General features: G+C 41.8%; 2 protein-coding genes across 2 annotated transcripts in view; one reads left to right on the top strand and one right to left on the bottom strand.

The window, feature by feature from the left end:
* The window catches only part of LOC126427365 (coiled-coil domain-containing protein 50), a 177,663-nt gene extending 170,398 nt beyond the window's left edge, over positions 1-7,265 (bottom strand). Inside the window, exon 1 of the mRNA XM_050089714.1 lies at positions 6,985-7,265. Coding sequence (XP_049945671.1) covers positions 6,985-7,072 — 88 coding nt within the window. The 5' untranslated portion in view covers positions 7,073-7,265. The remainder of the gene's footprint in view (positions 1-6,984) is intronic.
* Positions 7,266-7,929: 664 nt separating this feature from the next.
* The window catches only part of LOC126427369 (superoxide dismutase [Cu-Zn]), a 17,768-nt gene continuing 7,014 nt past the window's right edge, over positions 7,930-18,683 (top strand). The window contains exons 1-3 of the mRNA XM_050089718.1: positions 7,930-8,130; positions 8,210-8,306; positions 16,150-16,337. Coding sequence (XP_049945675.1) covers positions 8,062-8,130; positions 8,210-8,306; positions 16,150-16,337 — 354 coding nt within the window. The 5' untranslated portion in view covers positions 7,930-8,061. The remainder of the gene's footprint in view (positions 8,131-8,209; positions 8,307-16,149; positions 16,338-18,683) is intronic.

The raw sequence follows: 18,683 nt of genomic DNA, 5'->3' as shown, positions 1-18,683 counted from the left end.
ACTCCATGTGAAGCAAAATGCTAGTTTTTCAAGTGCCTCTGTTTATGAGGTCCTGGACTATTCGTCGTACAGTGCTATAATTTGGCAGGAAAATTCAGTGGTCTATGGATACTGCCTGCAAAAATGTGTTGTGAATGGAGTTAGTAATAAAGAAGTAATAAATTGTCATCCCGACGTTTCACTGTACGAACAGTAAAAATTTAAGTGAAGCTTATTCTGTGTGTGTGTGTGTGTGTGTGTGTGTGTGTGTGTGTGTGTGCGCGCGCGCGCGTGTAGGAGGGGGGAGGAGGGGGAGAAAACTGCATTAATAAAGTTACGTTCCTCTTTACGCCTTCTAATTTAAATTTTCTTACCGAGTTAAACGTTAACAAGATTATACCTCATGAGATGATTACGACAGCACTTTAAATTTTTAAATTCTTTAACAAATTATGAAAATCTAATTTCTGTTCATCTAATTTCTGTTCCCCGTACACTACACCTGGTACCGCGTTTTTAGATCGTGCCTATAGTATACACTTGCACTAAAAACCCGTGCTCGTAAATACTAGGGCGAATGGAGAATACGTCAAATGCGTATACAATGAACTTGTTTAATTTAATAGGAAATACTTTATTGAACAGAGCAGAAGGACGAAGGAAGTACGCACTAATGAGGTATGAGAAGCTTACTGTGCATGTTGATGACCTTCTAAAGATGAACAGCGGCGAGACTTTGGGACGAGAAAGACCGTCGCAGAATTTTAAAAATTGATTCAGATAATTGACACACACACACACACACACACACACACACACACACGCACACACACACACACGCACACACACACACACGCACACACACACACACACACACACGCACACACACACACACGCACACACACGGCAGCTATCTCAACAGTCCGCCACATCATATACTGTCTGGCCATACCACAATATTGTCTTATATATACTTGTAGAGAAACAGCGTTGGTCGTATTTTTTTGTTTTATTATGTGATCGCTTTAAGCTTGTTGACACCATGTGTCTACCAATTTAAATTGTATATTTCACCACTGAGGCTGGTCACTAAGTGACCGAAAATCGGTTTTGCGGATACTAAAATAAAAATACGACCAACGCTGTTTCTCCTTCCAAGTATATCCATTATCTGGTCGTGGTGCACAGGACACCCGGAGTCTCCAATCAATATTGTCTAATATTGCAGCCACTATTCAGCAATGTTACCGGCAACACCATTGCGATCACATTGCCCTGAACCATGTACCAGTCGCAGCGTAGGCGCAAAAGAACTATTTTCAGTTCACTTTAATTACTGACCGAATTTAATAACTTAAAATCTTGTCAGTTACTCATTAAGAGTATTCACGGATGACAGTAACGATAATGGAAGCGAAAAGGTCAAATGAGTTCTAACATGAATACCTTAATAGCTAATTACCAATTCGCCAGTAGAAGGGATGTTTCCCAGCAATGAAGCTGAAGTTCTCATAGTTCTTAAGGTATGCATATTACACTTTTCTTCTAATGCTCTCTCATGTCATATCTGAATTATTGGCTATTTCTCCTGAGCAACCTTCATGCACGACCTGTTAATATCTGCGTGTCCAGTTCAACGTTTTCACCGTAGCTACGATAAAATAAGTACAGCACTTGACTGAACAACCGAAAAGAGCACGGACGCCCACCGAACAGATTGAGCAGCACCTTAAAGTAACGCCCTGAAAACCATTGGCCTGCCCCTCTAATTACGAAACAAAACTATCAGGTTTCTGAAGCACAGGCCACGATAGACAGTTGACATACAATATTCCGTTGATCAATTCAGTATGAAGCTAACACTTCACAGGAAACTTGTGCCCTGGCTCTGACTTCCTCGTAACGTCTTTGTTTCACTACGCTTCCAAAATACTTTAAGCTATAAATTTTTTCACTTGTTCCTCAATCACCCTGAATCCATGGAACTTTAGGTCACGATCGTGACCTCACTTAAACAATCTGCTTCAATTCTGATAATTTATTCGGCGTTCTGTGTCGCTGATCCTTACTCCCAGCTGTACTAATTTCTCCTGCAAAAGAAACTTGTGTTATTTGTTAAGGTTTACATCACGGATCCATATAATCGTTTTTAACGGTGATTAGGTTTGAACATTCGCGTTCATTTTCTAACCTTAGATGTTTAATGGAAGGAGCATGTAAGGATTGTGGTAGGGAAGCCAAACGGTCGACTTAAGTTACTTAGGAGAATCTCAGTAGAGTCAAGGCGACCGCATATAGAACACTACGCGACCCATTCTCGAACACGAGAGATATGGTTTGGGAACTCAAATGTTTAATCCTGGAGAGAAGGCGATGGTCTTCTCAAGGAACACTATCGAGAAATTTTAGGGAACGGGCATTTGAAGCTGACTGCAGAAGTATATGTCGGATGAGTACCACAAAAAACGAGAAATTATGGCTCGTACGGAAGCATCCGGTAGCTTGCTGAATATGTACATGTAGATTAGCTAAAGGTGCTTATCGATTTCTGACTAAACCAACATTTGTTATATTTATTAACAAATTATTTGAATGTTTCCTCTAACACTTTAGCCAGAGCAGCACGTATAGATTGGAAAATTAACGCAAGCTTTCTGTATAGTTACCAATAAAAAGTATATGGAACTACGACGGAAACTTTACCAAATTAACTTTTAAATGTTTATATTGTGAATGAACAAGGTCTGAATTTGACGAGATCAATACTATCTAAATATTTTTTGAAGCAAGACCCTGAAATCGCAGCATTCCGAGAGGGAAAAGGCGTGGCATTAACGACCTAATTCCTATATCCAGTGTGCGGTTTTTAAATTTCTGAACAGTATGGCTTATGGGATTGCTGCGCAACACAGCACACACAAGTCAGATATGCGAAGTCGTATCAGAGAGCGAAGGAAGCTGCTAGTATCTTCACTTCCCGGAATTTTACCACCGGAATTCTAACTCTTCCATACAACACGGCGTGTCCATTCACATGCATTCCTTACTTGCATAATGTTTAGTGTGTACCCTTTGAGGATAACTGTCGCCGAACACCGCCTTAGTAAAATTGTATTTCCAGTTTGCGGATGTAGGAATGTGGATTACGTACGCTACCCCACACTGATTCATTTACCTGCACATCGCGGGGCAGAGCAGGCATCATTAAGATGGCTTCCAGGTAGAAATGCCCGCCATTTATATTCAGTATACTACAAAATTAAAGTTCTGTGTGTTTTATACTTCCACCATGTCAGGTTGCCGACTGACATTACGTTCTCAAAAGCGAAGCGGTTGTGTGAGAACAGAGCACGTTCGGCCACTAAGCAAAGCTTCCAGAATGAGATTTTCACTCTGCAGCGGAGTGTGCGCTGATATGAAACTTTCTGGCAGATTAAAACTGTGCGCCCGCGAAAGGCAAAGGTCCCGAGTTCGAGTCTCGGTCGGGCACACAGTTTTAATCTGCCAGAAAGTTTCACTGAGCAAAGCTGTTCCAATAGGTTTCTATACGCCCTGATACAGACCAAAATGAGGTTCCTGGTTTCAAAAACGTACGGTAAATTATAAAGTTACAGGAAATTAATAGACGGAGTTTTTAATAAATTATTATGCTCTGCCTTTTATGGGTAATAAACGACATACTACACCTGTTGGATATGCTTGCATTATTTCTTGCAGAGCACCCGGGCAATGGGTATGTGATATTTCGTTAAACCGTTGCTCGCTCCAAAGACAAGCATTTCCGATACTTACGATGAGCGGTCCAGTACTTTTAACTTCGTTTCAGGGTTCAGTAGAAGCACAATGCCCAATGACGGCGTGGAACGTTATACTGCAATGGTACATGTTCCAGAAATCGTTCCAACAGCTTCCGCAAGCTGTACCAGAGCGTCGTCTGTTTGTTGAGATGGATTTCGCTGACTAAACTGCCCAGCCATTTACGTATAAGGGTAATAGCGGCAAGTTCAGTTCCACCATGCTAAGGAAATTACATGATTTACAACAAGGCAGTCAAGAAAAATATAGGTAATCTATTGGTACTAACCTTCCCATTTCCCTGCTTTTAAATTTGTGGCAACAAGGTCATGATATATCTGCTTTCGAGTACTTCATCTGCTCATGCGCGTCAACTACCCCGTCAGTTTAAATCTATGACTTACAATACCGCCAGCTGACATTTTCACAAAAAATCTGTCAACTTTCCCGAATACTACACTGCGCAAATTTGACATTTTAAAAGAAAGGAAACTAAAGATCTCTAAACGATTTATCAAACTTAACTAGTTTGGTAAATTAGGCAGTGTGCAGCTTCGACGCGTTTTGAGAGAAATGTTGACTGACGGGTGATTTGACAAGACGTTGCACGTCGTTTGATGGTTCGCGGCGCTTGTTTCGCGATAGATTTTCTAACTGTTATATACGTATAAAGCAAAAGAGCGCTGGCAAATACCAAAGTGCGTCATTTCCATCCATTTTTTCGCAAGATGACGTTAAGGAGAAATCTATTCTGCGCAAAGCGCAATAAATTATCAGAGCTCTCCGATTCTGTCACGGACGGCGTTGTCCGATGAGCATTTATTAGATTTTTACGGGCATATTTCTCTTAATTCTTCCCTGGCCCATCGCATTGTTTCTTCATACACAGTGCTAGAAGTAAATGTACGAAGTGAATCATTTGCAGCCGGTCCCGACAGTGTCAAAATACTTTGCGACAGCCGATTCAAATGTCAGGTTAAGTTTGACAAACTTCGTTGGTACGTCTGCGCGCATGTTCGACAAATCCCTGGGTACGAAATATCGAATTTAACAAGTTTTATCTATTATATAGACCTGAAGGTCAAATCATGGATGGTAAACAACCACAGGCAAGTGGGCGGCGGAGAAGCTTCAACGTACGTAGGCCCAGTTATCAATTTGGGACAGTATGCGCCAATACGTCGTATCGGTATCCGACGAAAAAAAAAAGGCGTTCTAATAACGTTCTGAGGCATTTCAGAAATGACCCCGGAAGGTCACAGTACCTGAACTTTTTTTAAATCTAGCACGGCGCAGCCATAGGTCTATAGCAAAAGTTTTACCTTCACATTCAGCGTATCAACGCGAATTTAATGTTAGATCTTGTGAAGAGGAATAAATATGATCGTTTAACTGGAAATACTCTTTCACTCTGAATGCTGTACACGATCATTGCATGCGAGTGAATTCACAGTAGCCGTAATGTACACTTAATACGAATGTGAATCCCATTTCATATTCGGTTGGATTCCAACAACCGAAGTCGAGGAAGGAACTTACCAGTTTCCGTAAGTTTTAAGTACAAAACGGAATTAACCTTTATTACTCTTTTGAGAAACCTCAAACATTCAGAAAGCATTGGAGGAATATTACGAGCGGTGTCATTTAAAGATAAGAAATCTGTTTAGAACGGGAATCAATTTAAAATTCCCTGATTTTTTACTTGCGTACCCAGGACTACGTACCAGTAGCTAAAAGCCTCATTTCAAATCAACGAAAGAAAAATCCTATGGACATGCTATCACTTTATTCCCAGCAAGATCTAAAAATTCATTATATCCGAACCCCACTTAATATCAACGACATCACTTGTAAAAAGAAAACCAACTGCTACGAAATTTTGGGTCTAGTGCAGCAGGGGATACAACCCGTCGGCTTATGACAATGACGTCACAAGTCGCCAGTGAGCAGTTTACCATTTTCGTGTTTGCTGTTATGTTTCAGTTTCGTTTTTTTTTACTGATTGCTTAATAAAGTGGATCTGTTTATTCTATCTTGTGAGATTTTTTTTTTAAAAAGCCAAAAAACACTTATCAGCCACTGAAGGGAGCTACAACACTAAGAAGAATCGCTTCTCGATTGGCGACTTGTGACGTCATTGTCCAAAGCCGACGGGTTGTATCCCCTGCTACACTAGTCCCGAAATTTTAACGGTGCCCACTTGACAGTACAGTAAAAAGCATTATGGCATTCGTTTTACTCTCTTCAGAAGTGAACAAGTGAAAAGATATCCTTTCTGTCAATGCAAACCACGCCTATATAACAAGACAAAGCGTACGTTTAAAACCATTGTAACTAATGCGCTTTGAGCAATATCCACTTAACTAGCATAAAAATAATTATGAGGTCGATGCATCACTAGAACTGGCCTGTAGAAACTAGCATATCTGGGAGAGCTGCATCAATTAAAACTGATTTTGCTACTGTAAATTCCGGAAAGCTTTCACGTGCATACAGCCACCTGTCCGTAGGTAGTTTGTCAAATGTTGACAGCTTCTAGAATTGGGAAAAAATTTACCCACAGGGCAGTTAAAACTACAAAATGGAGCATGACGCAGAATGTTAGAAGTTTAATAATGATTAGTCAGTTCCCAAAATACAGTGGTTTTACACACACACACCCCCCCCCCCCCCCCCGCCGGGAGATAAAATAGATAAGCTATTTAATACCATCAGGTGCCGAGTTATTCTGCGTAAGTATATTTCACGGGTAGTTAGGAATTTCGAAAGTGTCATTAACCGGCAGCAATGTGTCTACCTGAACTACTTCCAGCTACACAAACTTTAGTAACTTCATGCTCAATGAGAATACATGAACGGTAATACGCTAACCACTACTGTTTGACAGTCTTCAAATGAATAACACACAAACCAAATAAAGTATCGATGGGCAAAACATACGTAGTATTGTCAACGGCACGATTGGAAGTTTAATACGATGTTGGTCGATACCGATGCTAAGTAAATTGCCGATTTTACCATTACTCTCAAATGTAGGTCATGAAACATAGCCAACATATCTTAGATTGGTAAAGTCTGCAGTGGTAAGAGGTTCTGAAAACAAGTAGTACACACATACAACCATGGAAATCTATGGTACTAACAGGCCTTATTTATACATGACAACTGTTAGAAACCTATATTATCCCAATTAGCTTACAACACCCATACCTTCATTCACACGGCCTGGCTTCGGCAACGTGTCAACTTGCTGCGCCCCTTCGGCCACATCCGCCATGCCGCGCACCTGACACTGCATCGTGATACTGTGTCCAATCGTAAAAATATCCTATACAGTGTGGAAAGTTGCTAATACAGTCAATCACATACACAGATCATCCTACAGAAACATTTTTACATTTCGAAGCGCTGATACTACAGACAACATTCTAACCTCTGCAACCATAATACTTCCAATGAGAACAAAGCTATAAGCTATGATGCATAGATCTTTTTTCCGAGCGTCACCAAAGATGTTTCCAGATTAATCACTTGAACCAAAGATTTTACAGTACAGTAATAATAACTCAATGGAGTTTTAATTCTATTACGCGGTGCAAGAAATGGAAATTGATCCAAAATTAACAATACTGTGGGTAAGAACTAAATGATAAACATTTTGACGTATCAAAATGTCTTATAAAGCATTAAAACGTACTCCTGACTACAAGGAACGGCAGAGATATAATCAAAGCACAAAAAGTGAGTTAAAATGTTGTGCACCAAAAACTTTCAAACACATTTCCAGTGACATCTCCAGCCACTGATTTAATTAACAATGATACTGTGTGGATATTGCATATTTCTATCAACGGGACAGTTTTTATATAGGTACTTCCACCATACCATTTCTACTTTAGATGTAGAGTCGAAGATACCTTTTGTAAGTGTATTAAACCACGTAGCTAAATGAACGTATTGAGTTTTCCATTTTCGTTTCTTACAAACATTTGTGATTGATGGATTAACATTTTCGACGAAACGAGTAAATAATATGGAGTGGTAAAATTTAACAAAAATCTCCCAAAGATCTGACATACCGAAAATTATAACTATCGATCAAGTGCGAGAGCAAGGTACTTCGTTGATTCACTGCTGTATATCTTTCATAGGAGGGAAAGAAATTGATAATTCTGAAGGTCAATTCTAGTACATTCCGCGGACTCATTGCCGGTTTGTTAGTTAGGAAAAAGCTGAGCTGTGAGTGGGTTGTAGTCTACGTAGTTAGTGACAACTTTTATTGCAGCCATGACTATCAAAGCAGTTTGCGTGTTGAACGGTGAACAGGTAAAAGGAACTGTTCACTTTGAGCAGGAGGTTTGTATCCTTAGTTTTTAGTAAAGAAATCTGTAGAAAGTAGACAAGAACATGGATCATTTCTGTTTTTTTTTTTCAGGGTGCAAATTCTCCCGTCAAGGTAACAGGTGAAATAACCGGCTTAACAAAAGGTTTGCACGGCTTCCATGTGCACGAATTTGGCGATAATACAAACGGTAAGTTCGGGGCACTATGAGCAATAAATGCTGTAGATGCTCAAGGAAACTTCTATTTAACGTACGGAGCGTTCGTTTTAAGACTAAAAGGAGTTTCGTGGGGCGTTGGCGTAAATCTATTTGAGGTAACGTCATAAGGCCTTTGTAGTAAAAGAGGAAAGCAAAACAGTTGCGGAAATATCTGGATAGCTATAAGATGTATCAATTGTCAATGCTGCTAAGTCACTGTTCCTACAATGACTAGCATCTTTTAATCAACTTGCATTATGTAACACTTTCCATCAGGTGTAAGGTAGCAGAAAGCGCTAGCACAACCGATGGCACAAACTTAAGCATTATACGCTGGTCAACATATTTGGCTCATTAAATTTTCTATACCGAAGCAAGTTTCTCTTGTCTCAGCGTGACTGTGTTTTGTCAGGAGATAGTAAAGTCTATTTGTGAAGACTGTGGCAAAGCAGTTTCGGCCCAAAAAATTTTCTGTTTACAGGTTGAATATTTGAAAATAATATAAATACGAAACATGTAATGACTTCACACGAGACAGGTACCAGGCAAACAAATAGTGACCGCCGTCGTGTAAAGAAATTTTTTCTTCGGTCTTGGCTCGTGCAAATAGGTTTTGAATCATACTGATCATAAGCGGTTATTAGAGTTGACGAGCTGCTGTGTAACTAGGCTCATAAATCTTATTACGAAATTAAATCAAGAATTCAAGTGGTAATGCTACTCGCGTAACCAGTCTCTGAGAAATAAAAGTTGCATGTTCTGGCTTTAAGTTTTCTATGGAAATCCCAGTTACATAGGAAGTGCGTGAAACTGTTAAAGTTTTGTAAATTGTCCTCATAATTTGTATCGTGGAATAAAATTATCGCACTCCAGTATTGATCGGTTTGAAATTGAATGACGTTCAGATATGTGGTAAAAAGTGTTGCCTCAGCAATGTTTGCTTCTAATAAATGCAGGTTCGTAGAAATAGCTGTTGTAGTCAGAAAACTGCAGAGTTTTCATTCGGTAGGAACCAATCAAAAACAAAACAAAAAATCGCTGTCAATAATACAAAGTACAGGTACCATTTGCTCAAAGAGCAGTCTGGATGCCTTTAAAGGTTTATTTACTAATTGAATTCAATTTAACACTTCTCGTAAGAGGACAGATGGTTGAATTATTTCAACTGTTGCTGTTGTATAGGCCCCAACTTAGAATAAGATGGAATAATGTGTGTATTGTTCAGGACCATGACAAAACACTAAGTATAATTGTTACTAGTTAATACTGAATTGCCTGTATCAGGAGTACATTATCTACAGTAATAGTAACACAATACAATGCTTATTACAGTAACTTAATAATTTGTTGCTTTTGTCATAGCACTGAGCTGAAAGTTAACATAAGTTCATATTGAGGAATTAACGGATGTTCTTTAACATCACTCAAGATGTTGGAGTTAAACAGCCCAATTGGTGAGGGTGAACACTGGTAGTGCAGTAATCATTTTCAGGGCCACCATTGTGAAACTATATTGTCATGGTCAGTTGTCATCGTGGCCCGTCAGGATCCCTAAGTCTGTGTTGATAGTGAATTTCATGTTTCTTTCTGTATGTGATGTGGTTGCTTTATGTGAGTGAGGTAGTTGAACAAGATTCTAAACAATCATAACTTCTACTTAGCAAAGTTCTTTTTTCAATAATAGCACATTCTACCCCATCCTAAGTGGATGATGTGGTTGTAAAATAAAGCCTTGGAGGCAGGTAATAGGGACTGCTCTAATGCCTTTTAGTTTCTACTTAAAGCAGCTGACTTGCTAAAACAAGTTGTTCACATGCAGTGTTCTCGTTCAAAGTTGTGGGTCTGGGGTTAGAATAACCCCTAGGTATTCCTGTCTGTCATAAGAGGCAACTAAAAGGTGTCTCCCACTTCTTGGCACTGTTATGGTCCCCCTTTCAGGGTTTTACCTAGGCTACATCTCTTTCAAAATTATCCGAAGTGTGGGTCATTTGAGGATGGATGCCTTACGTGGTGTGCCATAGATCTAGTGTGTGTGATTAGACCTTCTGCACCTTATATTGTCCTGGATCTGCATCTCCAATCCAGTTATCTGGGCAAGGATACCTTACGGGTACATGGTCTACTTCCATAGTCCACTACCCTCCTTTGCCCTAAGAAAATATGGGATTTCTCGGCACCCATCATCCAGCATGGTAGCTAGCTCGTTGTGGTGGAGCTGTTACGTACCCATTTGGTGACAACCCCTTTACAACACAGGGATGCACTCTTGATGCCAGAGCTCAGAACTCTCCACATATGCCAAGGAGTAGATGCTCATGTTCTTTGGGCATCAGGACTCCTGGCAACGAGCATCATGCCAGGTGGCCTTTGCTCCGACTGGGTGCCACCTGTGGGGAGAGTTCCTTATCAGAGTGGGTGGCGTCAGGGCGGATGACCTGCAATGAAGTTGACAGTCATCTTTTGCTGGGCATTTGAAGGATAATTTTGGGCAAGTGACAGTGCTGTCCAACATGGTCCAGCGAATTACTTTTCAGAACGACCTCCTGTTGCAGTTGGACGACGAGCTTCGTGCTATGTGCCAATTTGAAACGACAGGGCGTTCACTTCTTCAGGTGTGTCTATAGGAGGCCTAAAGACGACAGTAGGCTTTTTACCAGTGCCTTCATCTTGGTGTTTGAGGATGATTTGTTACCTAAAAAGGTCAATGTGGCGGTGTACCACTGTGACTTCAAACCTTATGTCTCTCTACTTCGCGGTGCTTTAAGTGCTTGAAATTCAGGTACATGTCCTTCTGGTGCATATCCAGTGCCCCCATCTAGAGACTGCGGATGTTTGCTGCCTCCTCCCACATGTCAACTGTGGAGAGTACATCCTCCTGCTCACCTGACTGCCCAGAACTCCAAAAGGAGTGGAAAGTTATGGATAAAAGGCCCTGGACAGTCCCCGCTGGCTCCTCCTCTGAAGTGGAAGGGGTCCATTGGGACTACCTTCCATGCCCCCACCCCTTGTGGTCAAGTGGACCCCAGCCAGTGGCAGAAAGCCACTGGCCACTGGTCGAAGGGCTTCATGATCTTCCACTATTAATGAAGCTACTTCTGAGAAGCCCTCCCAGCAAGCCCCTAAGGAGTGTCGAGAGGGCACAAACCAACAAAGTAGTAGTCCGCTAAGACATGGGAGCCTCCAGTCACTCCAGAGCCACCACTCCTCCATGGCTGTTTGTCCGAGGATGAGGTGAAAATTCTGGCATCCCCTGAGGACAAAGTGTCATTCTCTAGTGGAACTGTGGCGGTTTTTTCTCCCACTGGGCTGAGTTATGTCTACTTTTTAAGTGTTACACCTTCTTTTTTCATTGTCCTTCAGGAAACCTGGTTTCTGGCAAAGTGGACCCTTTGTGGCTATTGGGGGTACTACAAAAACCGGACTGCATTTGACAAGCAATCAGTTGGAGTTTGTACCTATGCCCTTACCTCTGTCTGTAGCAAACCTGTGCCTCTTCAAACACCTTTAGAAGCTGTGGCTGTCAGGGTGAGAACAACATGGGAAATTAGCATCTGTAACATCTACCTCCCTTCAGAAGGTGATGCATCGCCTGGTGTATTAACTCAATCTTTGCATCCTAAATACAGGTGCCTCTACACATTTCAGTGTGACACATGGCACATACTCCGCCATTGATCTCTGTTTGCTGTCTTGGCCTTCTGCCATCTATCCCTAGAGAGCTTGCAATGACTTGTGTGGTAATGACCACTTTCCACTCTCCCTGTCCTTACCCCAGCATACTTAATCTCGACACTGCACACTCTCCCAGATAGCCTCTTTCCAAGGCTGACAGATGCTTTCACCTCTTTACCACTGTTGATTCTCTGTTGCTTGGTAACATCAATGAGGTGAGCCTCAGCATCACTACCACCATTGTTGCTGTAGTTGAATCGGCAATCCCGTGTTCATCAGGTTGCCCCCGATAGAAGTCAGTTCTTGATGGTCTCCGGAAATCACTGTGGCCATTGCACACAGTAGGTGGGCCCTTCAATGTCATAAGTGCCACTCATCCCTGGAGAACCGCATTGCCTTCAAACGGGTCTGTGCCCAGGTCGGCCTAATCATCAGATGACAGAAGCAGGAGTGTTGGGAGTGCCACGTCTCCACCATTAGCACACAAACCTCTCCTTCCCAGGTTTGGACCAAGCTCAGACGACTTTATGGCTAACAGATGCCTCTAGGTGTATCTGGAATTACTACACATGGAACTGTATCTGCTGATCCAGGTGTAATTGTAGAGTGTCTCGCCAAGCACTATGCTCCCACATCTGCATCTCAGAGTTACCGTCCCACCTTTCGTCTCGTCAAACAGTGGGCGGAACGACAACACCATTCTTTTGCTCCGTGCCACCCTGAGTTGTACGATGCTTCCTTCAGTGAGTGGGAATGTCTGTGCACTTGCCGACTGTCCTGACACATCCCCTGGCCCAGACCGCATCCATTCCCAAATGCTTACACATCTATCAGCAGCTTACCAGCACCCTTTCCTTGCCATCTAAAACTGCATCTGGAGCAATGACAAATTCCCATCGCATGGTGAGAAATGATCATCATTCCTGTGCTAGAGCCTGAGAAGAACCCACTAGATGTTGATGATAGCTATCATCCTATCAGCCTCACAAACGTTCTGTGCAAGCTGCTGAAATGTATGGTGAGCTGGCAGTTGGGTTGGCTCCCAGGGTATTGAGCTTTTCTGGCTCAGTCCCAGGGCAGTTTTTGCAAAGGGCACTCCACCATCGACATCATGGCCCATCTGGAGTCGGCCATTCGATCGGCCTTTTCCCAGTCACTTGGCGACACCATATCCTCACTACTTTGCACGAGTAGTGTCTCCAGGACCTGCTCCCAATTTTTATACAGAACTTTTTTCCTCTGCACTTTGAGTTCATGTCTGTGCTTCCCATAGTGCATTCCATATACAAGAGAATGGGGTCCCACAGCGTTCTGTCCTGAGCGTCCCACCCTTTAATTGCCGTCAGTGGTCTCACATTAGCAGTAGGGTCCTCAGTATCTCCCCTCCTGTATGCCGAAGATTTTTGTATTTCGTTTTGTTCCTCCTATTGGTGTGGCTGAAAGCTAGCTGTAGGGAGCTATATGGAAGGCAGTCGTGGGCTCTCACTCACGGCTTTGTTTTTGGCTGTCAAGACTTGCATTGTGCACTTCTGTCTTCGTCCTGTTCACCCCATCAAGAACTTTACCTTGATGACCAGCTCCTTGATGTAGTGGAGACTTGTCTTTTTGGGACATCGTCTTAGATGTCCGCGTAACTTGGATTCCCCATCTTCATCAGCTTAAGGACAAGTGCTGGTGGCATCTTTATTATTCGATGCTTGAGCCACACGGACTGGGATGCTGATTATCCTACACTGCTGGAGCTATACAATGTCCTCATACAGTCATGTATTGACTATGGGAGGCTGGTCTATGGTTCAGCATCGCACTGTGTCTGGTGGACCTTGTCCACCAATTTGGAGTTTGGCTCGTGACAGGAAGTTTCCAAATGAGCCCAGTGAACAGCCTCCTCCTGGAATCTGGCGTGCCTCCATTATGGCTCCAGCAGAAACTATTGCTTGCAAATTATACTGACCACATTCATAGTTTGTTGCCATCCAAATTACCATCTTATTTTCCCTAACATGGCACTCCATCTCCCACAACAGCAGCCTAGAACTGGGAATCCCTTTGACATCTGTGTAAAGTTGCTTCTTTACTGAACTTGGCGCTTCCCCTTTAGCACCTTTCCTGCGAATCAATTTATGTAGACCTCCATGGTCCATACCCTGGCCACGGCTTCGGCTGGACCGATTGCAAGGCCGAAAAGGCTTGGTTCCACCTGAGGAACTCTACTGGCAATTTTTCTCTTGTTGGCTAGTTCTAGGGCTCAGAAATAGTCTGCACCGATGGATCAAATGTAGACGGTCTTGATGGTTTTGCTGAGGTTCACATTTGACATGCTGAGCAGTGCTCCTTGCCAGATAGCTGCAGTGTCTTCACTGCTGAATTGGTAGCCATCTATCACGCTCTTGCCCATATCTGCTACTTCATCTGTAGCAACTCCTTACGCAGCTTAAAATCTCTCTACCACTGCTTCCCTCGACATCCTTTGGTAATGACTATCAAGAATTTTGTTTATACCCTTGGTAACAGTGCTCATTCAGTGACCTTCATTAGGACCCCAGGACATGCCGGGATAAAAGGCAATGAACTTGCTGACTGCCTGGCCAGACAGGCAACAAGTAGACCAATTCTGGAGATTGGCCTGCTGGAGGCTGATTTGTGATCAGTCTTCTGCTGCAAAGTTTTTGCTATCTGGTAGTGCACCCTCAGTACACCAAATAAACTCCACGGTACCAAGAAGATGCAGAGTGTGTGGTGGTCGTCCATGCGAGTCACTTGCAGGGGCTCTGTTGTCTTTTGCTGGCCCCGTATCAGCAATATGTGGCTAACACATGGCCACCACCTCCGTCGTGAGGATCCACCTTGGTGTCGCTGTGGTTCCCCTATGACAGACGTCAACGTATTGTTGGACTGTCCAATTATAGCCACTCTGGGGTGGGCTTTTAACCTTCTCAGCATTCTACCCGCGATGCTGGCCGACAATGTCTCAATGGCCGATTATTTTGTTTTATTTGTGATGGTAGTTTTATCATGCAATATAAGGGTGGGCATCTAGCCTTCTTTTAAATGCCTCCACCCTCCATTCATGTTATTTCTTTGTCACTATTTCTTTGCATTTTGTTTGCCTTGATGTTCCTATTTTTGCTGTGTGTGTTCATCTTACCTTGTCTTTTAGGCTGGATATTTTAGTGTGGTGCGGAGTGGGTGGTTCATCCTTTTTTATTCTTGTGATCAGCCAGCCCAGGCCATCTCCTCAATGATTTTGATACCTTCCTCTACTTTTCCTTGTGGTTTGTTTTCTGCTCTTTGTTTGCTTCCATCATTTTCTCTTTCATTGTTTTTTCCCCTATTACTTTTACGCCCTACTACTATCATGAACTAATTTTGGGAGTTGTTTTACCTTGAGACTTGTTTGCGGGAGGAAAAAGGGACTTAAGACCCTGTAGCTTGGTCCTTTATACCCCATGTAAGTTGCTGTTTGGCCTTCAAACCTGTTGCTGTTTGCAGTTTATTTTCCTTATAAAGTGCCTTTAGTAAGAGAAATTGAAGTTGTGCAGAAATGGAAAATTTTCAGCTTACCTTAAAGGCGGAAACTGCTTGGTGCAAAATCTGGACTTTCTGATCAACATCACCCTTGCCTGTGTGGGCTTAATCAAATTTTTGGCACCATTTCATTACAGTAGGACGTGACGCTGAATTTGGTCTGTGTGCAATTTAGACATTTAGCCCACAAGAATTTTACTGTCCCGCATGCTTATACTATGGTGTAAATCTCCAGTTGCCTTGCCACTTCAGTTGCACACTGTGATGCATCTGTTATTCATACTGCAACAGAACTGTTGTCTTCAGGACATCCAGGACTTGTAATCTGTGGAGAGAATGCACCTTTTTTGTTGTGGAACAGCCGTAGCGTGAAACAATAGTGTAAGTTACTTTTGAAGCCCCACATAATGCACATGGAGTTCTGAGCTCGAATGTTGGAATAACGGCGAAGCAAGCATCAAAAAGCTTAAATTGTAGAAATTCTCCCCCTCTCCTTCCCACCTTCTCTCAGATTTATTTTTTGTTAGATACTTTTCAGTAAACCAGCATCATTTTCATTTCCTCATACATGTGACTTCAGATTTTTGCCCAACATCTGAACACTGGCATTAGCTTCCATTGCAAATGGTTTCAGGATGCATGAGTGCTGGTGCACATTTCAACCCCCACAGCAAGGACCATGCTGGTCCCGAGGACGCTGACCGCCATGTTGGTGATCTGGGCAACGTAGAGGCAGGTGGAGACGGAGTTGCCAAAGTCAACATCACTGACAAGATCATCTCACTGACTGGAGATCACAACGTCATTGGCCGCACTCTAGTGGTAAGATTAAATTGAGATTGTTGGTCCTAAAACTTTTCAAAATCATAAATAGTGCCGAGAGAAAAGTAGTAGTGTAAAGTTCTGTGTTCATAGATGATGTTAAAGTGTTATATTTTGGGAAGACAAAAATATCCAGTAAACGTGAGCTAAATGCATACCTTGAGAGGAGCAAATTTTCTTCTTTGCTAGTATGAAACACTCTTCTGCTGCAAACTCTTTGCTATTATGGATGCCCTGCAGAATACAGTAAACAAATAAGGATGCATTTCTTTATTGTCCATGGATACAGCATGCAGTAAACATGCCAGTGTAAACTGGATTCACTTATGTCTGAATGCAGCACATAAGAGTTCTAATGGAACCAGCTCATGGTGAGTGTATGAAATAATTATATGTTTTTATTTTTGCACTTACTGGTACAATGGAAGTGTGTTATTCCACACTGAAAGTGGCAGATAAAGTAAAAAAGGTTGTGGAAGAAGAGATGTTTAACAGTAGTGAATATGAAAGTGTTCATAGCTCTTTCAGGTATGGTTTCTAGAGCCCTTGTTTACTGGACATTTCTTCTTATTTTGATACATACTACAAGATTTCAAAATATGGGGTACAGTTTGTGTGTGTGTGTGTGTGTGTGTGTGTGTGTGTGTGTGTGTGTGTGTGTGTGTGTGTGTTTTCTTCTTTTTCTTTTGGAGAGATTAGGTTCTCTCCTTCCCCCCACCCCTCCCCCAGTATAAATCATGTAAGACTCCAGTGAAACTAAATGCAGCTTTGACACCTACAACTTGAAACAACAAACAAAATTGCCATTGTGCACAGAATATCTGAAATATCTAGAGGATATAGGATTACTGTTGTGCACATCCTTTAATATGACAGTTTGTGAGGGGGGGGGGGGGGGTGGTCTAGTTGCTAGGGATTCGAGCATTCTTCAACTTTATTGTAGTTTCTTGTCAGTTTCTTTGTCATGGTTGTTCATTGCAGGTTTCTGTATTGTATTTGCTCAGCTTCAATAATAATTTGATTACTGAAGAGGCTTCTAAGAAATCTGAGACCATCCAATGAGTTCTGGGTTTTCATGAGGAATTAGCCAGTTGACAGTTGCAGTATGTTTTGTGAAAAGGACTGTCAGAAATGTCTTCTGACTGTGGCCACAGGACAGTGAAATGTGCTGGCTATTTGCATATCCATATAAGAGTGATATATAGAAGACAAACAAAAACAGACTTTGTTCAGGTAAAGAGCCCGCTTCAAAGTGAAGATGAAGATGTTTCCAGTGACGACTTTTTGTGTTCTAAATGTTTTGACAGAAGAATGGTGATAGTATCTGAACAAGGTGCAGATGATGCAGATTTTGCATCAGTAGAGGAAGAATTAAATACCCTGATTCGGTCAACTACAGAGGTAGGTGTTAGTCCTGTTAAAAAACCATAATCAGTGAAGCTGAGTCACAAGCTCTATGCACCAAAAAGTGCAGAGAAATTAATAAAGCTATGGATCAATACAGTACAACAAAACTGATCACACTCTTCAAAGTAGAAATTCCATCTTCAGAAGAAAATTAACCAAAATACAGTTCCACCTCTTCAGGAATTTTTCACAAATATCTATTCAGTTGTTGAATATTGTGCATCCTACAGTGAGAAAGGTGCTGGTTTTAACTATTATTCCAGAGACATTTTCAAAGAAAAAAATTTTGAACCATGTTCCATCAGTATCAAAGTACATGGTAGACAAATTAAGAAATGTGAGGTCTGTAAAAAGTCTTTGGAAGACCAGACCCCTATTATGGTCATCCTGTAGAAGCAGCTCCGGTTCAAATAGTGGTCATTTTATGTGTAAGATAAATGGGACTTCTCACCAGAGTGCCAACAAAAAGAAACTATAACAGTAACAGGTCAGAAAGTTGTGAAAGTGAAGAGGTGCATGACTAGCAGTATTAAAGAAACTTTTGCAATTTATAAGAGCAACTATACAACTTCACATATTGGAAGATAAAAATTTTATGCACTAAGACCTAAGTGGGTAGTTCCACCCCCACCTAGAGATGTCTGCATATGTGGGTACTGCTTGAATTTTGACCTTTGTGTGGTAACTTTGAAGAACTTACTGTAGCATGTGACATAAGAAACATTAGTTGGGCATGTGAAGCAAGAGACTTGTTTGCTTCACGAATGTGGTGACTGACTTGGAAAGGGAGGCCTGTCTTTAAAGACACTTGGCATGGAAGATGTAGCAGATAACTGCAGAAATTACATAAGCAACATGGGAGGAAAATAAACTAATTAAGAAAACTGTTGCCTTTGACAGTTCCATTAATGAACTTGGTAAATGGTCAGTGAAAGCAGT

The sequence above is a fragment of the Schistocerca serialis genome, chromosome 11, assembly GCF_023864345.2.
Source record: "Schistocerca serialis cubense isolate TAMUIC-IGC-003099 chromosome 11, iqSchSeri2.2, whole genome shotgun sequence".
Classification (NCBI taxonomy): Eukaryota; Metazoa; Arthropoda; class Insecta; order Orthoptera; family Acrididae; genus Schistocerca; species Schistocerca serialis.
Note: the sequence above shows the minus strand (reverse complement) of the source record. Positions and strands in the feature narration are given on the sequence as shown.